We start from the raw sequence: 5,202 nt of genomic DNA on the forward strand, positions 1-5,202 counted from the left end.
GCCGAGATCTTGGAATTCTGACTGGATCGGTAGATGCTAAATAATCAGTACAAAATTCAATAGTCTCTTCAACTGAATACCCCTGAACTATGCTAGCTTCAGGCAGACGTCGATTTCTCATGTATGATTTTAAGATACACAAGAATCTCTCGAAAGGATACATTTGCCACAAATATAACGGATCACAAATTTTAATCTCTCTCACAAGATGAACCACTAAATGCACCATTATGTCAAAAAATGAGTGTAGAAAAGACATTTCAAACTCACAAAGTGTAACTATTATATCAGCTTGCAAAGTATCCAATGTCATGGGATCAATCACCTTACTACATATAGCATTGAAGAAGAAACACAGTTTCGTGATAACCAATCGCACATGCTTCGGTAATATGCCTCGAATTACAACTGGTAATAGATGTTGCATTAACACGTGACAATCATGTGACTTCATTCCTACCAACTTCAAATCTTTTATTGAGACAATGTTTTTTGGGTTTGAGGAATATCCAGATGGAACTTTCACACTAGATAAACACTCACAAAAGCTGATTTTTTCTTTTCTAGACAGAGTATAACAAGCCGGAGGTAGATATGCACGCTTTCCTGAATGTTGTGGTGCTAATTCTACTCGTATACCCATCTTTTGTATGTCTAATCTAGCTTTCATTCCATCATTTGACTTACCGGGTATATTCAACAATATCCCGACAAGGCTTTCACAGACATTTTTATCAATATGCATGAAATCCAGATAGTGTCTAACTTGCAAGTGTTCCCAGTATGGAAGATCCCAAAATATAGATTTCTTCTTCCAAATACTATTTGAAGTTGGCTTTTTATACAACTTTCCAAGTATAACATCAATATCTTTAACACGTTCCAAAACTTCACTCCCCGTTAATGGTAAACGAGCCACTCGAGTCTCGACAGTCCCGTCAAAAGACTTTTTCCTCTTACGATATGGGTGATTAAGGGGAAGAAATGTACGATGACCCATATAAACATTCTTTTTACAATTATTTAAACGAAGATCAATTGTAGCATCTTCACAAATCGGACACGCTTTAGCTCATTTGATAGTGTATCCTGAAAGGTTTCCATAACCTGGAAAATCACTTATGGTGCAAAAAATCATGGCACGTAAAGTGAAATCTGTTTGGCTGAATGCATCTTATACCCTCTCACCTTCATCCCACAATAACTTTATATTTCAATAATTGGCTGAAGATAAATATCGATATTATTTCTGGGTTCTTTAGGACCAGGGATTAGCAATGTCAACATGATGTACTTGCGCTTCATGCATAACCAAGGAGGCAAGTTATAAATTGTCAGAAGAACCAGCCAAGTGCTATGTTGAGAGCTTAAAGTGCGATACAGATTCATGTCATCCGCGTAAAGTCCAAGTCGTAAATTTCTAACTTCTCTGCCAAATTCCGGGAACTTTCCATCAATGGTTCTCCATTGTGGAGAGTCACCAGGGTGACTGAGCATCCCATCTGATTTTCTTCCTTCCTTATGCCACCTCATAAGCTTTGCGTCAGTGACATTTACAAAAAGGCGTTTGAATCGCTCCACTACGGGTAAATATCGCAGCACCTTCGCAGGAGGCCTTTTTTTATCAACACTCGAAGAATAATTTCCCTCCCGCTTGTATCTAGATGCTCCGCACTTTGGACAAGTTTGTAGATGTTCATACTCATGGCGAAATAACACATAATCATTTGGACAAGCATGAATCTTCTTTACATTCATACCCATGGGACACAATATCTTCTTCGCCTCATAGGTGGAAATGGGAAGCTCGTTATTCTGAGGGACTATGTCAGCGAGAAGTTTTAGCATTTCTGTGAAACTCTTGTCACTCCACCCATTCTTCACTTTAAGCTTGCACAATTTCAAGGTTGTTGATAACCTAGTAAACTGATCATTGCACCGTGGATACAGGAGTTTTTTGGAATAATCAACCAAGCTCTCAAGAATTTTTGGATGGTGCTTTAGAAAATTTTCAAGATCTTCGATCATCTCCTCAACCCTATCATTTTCCACGTCATCTTCTTTATTTTCAGGCTTACCATCTCCAAAACTTTCATCATTCCTTGTATATGTCTCCGTTGTTCTAGAGTTTATTCCCTCTCCATGCCAAATCCACCTAGTATAATCATCCATGAAACCCCGTCGGAATAAATGGTCACGCACTGTGTCAACAGTAGGAAACTTTTTTAAATTATAACAATCGTAACAAGGACACATGATCATGTCCCCTTTTGCATGTTTCTCCGCATATTCAATGAAGTGCTTGACGCAACTAATATACTCATGGGTCGCCCCTGATAATTTGTACATCCATGTACGACGATCCATTTTTTAATTCTATACAATAAATGATAGACAAGTCAGTAAAGACAAGTTGCAAAAATAAGGAAGTAAAAACTACAAATCAAAGAAATAAACATATATATTACCAAAGACACATTGTAACTCAAAAAATATATTTGGTATATCTTTTAGTAATATTAACCTAAAAATAATCATTAAATTTAACTAACAATAAGTAGTTTACTAATTTTTATCTCAAATTCCACCTAAAATGAACAATGCCAATCCATATATCTACATGTTTGTTAAGAATACACTTTACTTATTTTTGTTGTTTTCCTATTTACACATGAACTAGGACTAAATAATATATTAATCATCATCTAACTATTTACTCATTAATTTTTATCCAGCCTACACTATTTTTCAACTTGCAGGATGTTAATTCTCTACTTAAATAAATATGCAAAACATAGGAGGTAGAAATTCATGCTGCCAGGTTGCGTCAAACTTATAGTACATCTTCAAAAAAAGAACAAAATTATATAACTACATAAGGTAAGGGCGCTAAGTTCAGGTGATTAATAAAACGGGCAGTAACATTATAACTAACATAGTAATCACTGCTTATTTTATTTGTTAATAATAATAATATGTTATGTTCTTCCTATAAATTTGATTTTGAAATAGGTGCAGGAGAAGACTTGAGGTTAAAAGAAATTTTAAAATGTAAATTTGCCTGGAGCCTGCAGCTACAATAAACAATATTTATTTGCTGCACGCTGGCTTCCTAGTTATAAAAGTTAATAAGTATATAATAAATAATATATCAAAAATAATTATATGTGCCAACCCTTTTTGCACAGTTATCATCATAAAAAAGGCACATCAATACACCCTCTACTCATTTACCATAATTATTGAATTAGGATCACCTGACCAATTAAAAATCAAAGGAATAATAATAAACTTGAAGATCTACACTAACAATCAGCTTTCCACCTCCAATCAAAGTCATTTCTAAAAGTCCAATATCACGGTGATTTAGGTGTAGGACCTAGTGAAAGCTAAAATTAATTTTTTTTATTATATATATTTGATAAATTTGGACCACTAATGTAATTGCTGTAATTCTCTTCGAATTCTATGGTGCCCACGCATTAATCTCACCTGGTGAAGTCAATTATTAGACCTTAAACTAAGCATATTCTAAGATTAAAATGTAAGATTAAAAAAACATGTTCCATTAATCTATAATCTCTGCATCAAACCATTTTCCCCGAGTTCCTTTCTCCTGAACTTGGATATAGCAAAATTACAAGTATGCCTGAGGAGAGTGGCAGAACTTGATAGGGTTAGAGAGTGGCAGTCTTTCAATTTATAAGATCTTTTAGTAAACTACAATTCCATCTTCCTACACTAAAGATTCAAGTCTTAGGAGGGAAGGGACAGATACAGTATATAAATCTTCTTTTGTGATTAATTCTAGTTGATTAGTTGCAAATTTTTTCATTGGTTACAATAATGTATTTTGTTCCTAATTTTGGTATGATGTATTTTTATATGCCTGTATTTAAATGTAAGCACCTTGCCGCCTTATACCAAGTACATCCAACAAACAATTCACCAATCTAGCAACCAGCGTAACATATCAAACATCAATATTGAGACAACACTGTACCTTGGTTAAATTTGCGGCCAAACCAGCCATCCAATGCATCACATACAAAGCTTCACCATCAAATATTCAATTAAATTAGTCATTCAACTAATACACATAGGGAAGGTACATAGACATACACAAACGATTACAAGACACATCCTCACGTGATGAAATAGAGAAGTGAGAAAAGCTTTCTGTCAGAAAAGCATATGGAAAAGCATATGAGAGGGAGAGAAGAAGGAGAGACAGACCCGGAGAGAGGGAGGAGATTACCGATTACAGTGAAGCAGGGCTAACAAAGCAAAAAAGTAATATGAGCGTGTATATACGTATATATCGGGGAGTCCCAGAAAGGGAGAGTGTGAGAGAGAGGGAGAGTGCGGGAGAGAGACCTGAGAAGGAGTGTAGAAGTTTCAAGCTCTTCAATCGGGAACTATCACAGAGAAGATGTAGATGTAGGGCACAGTGGAGAGAAACTAATTTGGGGATGAACTACTAACTATAGGATGGATTGTAAACCACATGATGTAATGAGTATGTTTTTTTTAATTTAATATTTTTTAAATTAATAAAAGCTGCCATATAGATTTATAAGGTAAAAAATTAATGGTTTGATTTTAAGAATAATATATACAACAGTCAAGATAAGACTTATAATATATGACGGTTAAAAAAGGACAGATGTAAAAGGCTATATTATATACGTCGCGTATATAATTGTCCATGAAAAAGAGTAATTAATATATGACGGGTGCAAAAATATCATTATTTTTTTCTTTATAAAAAAATTTTAAGTTTGAGTTACATAAAATTCCGTATATTAAGAAAGTCAATGTTTATATAAAAGTAATACTTGTATCAATTTTAATTGTATTAAATACACAATCAAAAAAAATTGTATTAAAAAAATATATTTTGTGAAACAAAGTTGATATTAAAAATATAAATAATATAAATTGAAGATGTGTGACATGGAATAGATTTTGGAAAATAAAACTAGAGATTAGTGTTTAAAAATTAATTGAAAAGTTGAAGTAGCCAACTAATTTGAAACAAATTTTTTTTCATAAAAGTGGACATTTATTTTCGAAACAGAGTAAATAAAATTCAATATTGTGTGAATATCAACAACATAGAAATATTATTACTTTTATTTTATTTAACATTTCGATATAAAAAAAAAACAAAAAGAAATATTATTTTTGGAAGTCTTTTAA

The 5,202-nt window shown here is 33.3% G+C and overlaps 1 protein-coding gene across 1 annotated transcript; it reads right to left on the bottom strand.

The window, feature by feature from the left end:
* Positions 1–1,206: 1,206 nt before the first annotated feature.
* Positions 1,207–2,367, bottom strand: LOC141666154 (uncharacterized). The gene has a single exon (XM_074472151.1). The coding sequence runs from the start codon at positions 2,365–2,367 to the stop codon at positions 1,207–1,209; it is 1,161 nt and encodes a 386-aa protein (XP_074328252.1).
* Between the last annotated feature and the right edge of the window lie 2,835 nt (positions 2,368–5,202).

This window comes from Apium graveolens, chromosome 6, assembly GCF_009905375.1.
Source record: "Apium graveolens cultivar Ventura chromosome 6, ASM990537v1, whole genome shotgun sequence".
NCBI classification, from domain to species: Eukaryota; Viridiplantae; Streptophyta; class Magnoliopsida; order Apiales; family Apiaceae; genus Apium; species Apium graveolens.

What these genes read in the sequence shown, in the direction of transcription:
- LOC141666154 (XM_074472151.1), bottom strand. Translation starts at nt 2,367, where the DNA reads ATGGATCGTCGTACATGGATGTACAAATTATCAGGGGCGACCCATGAG.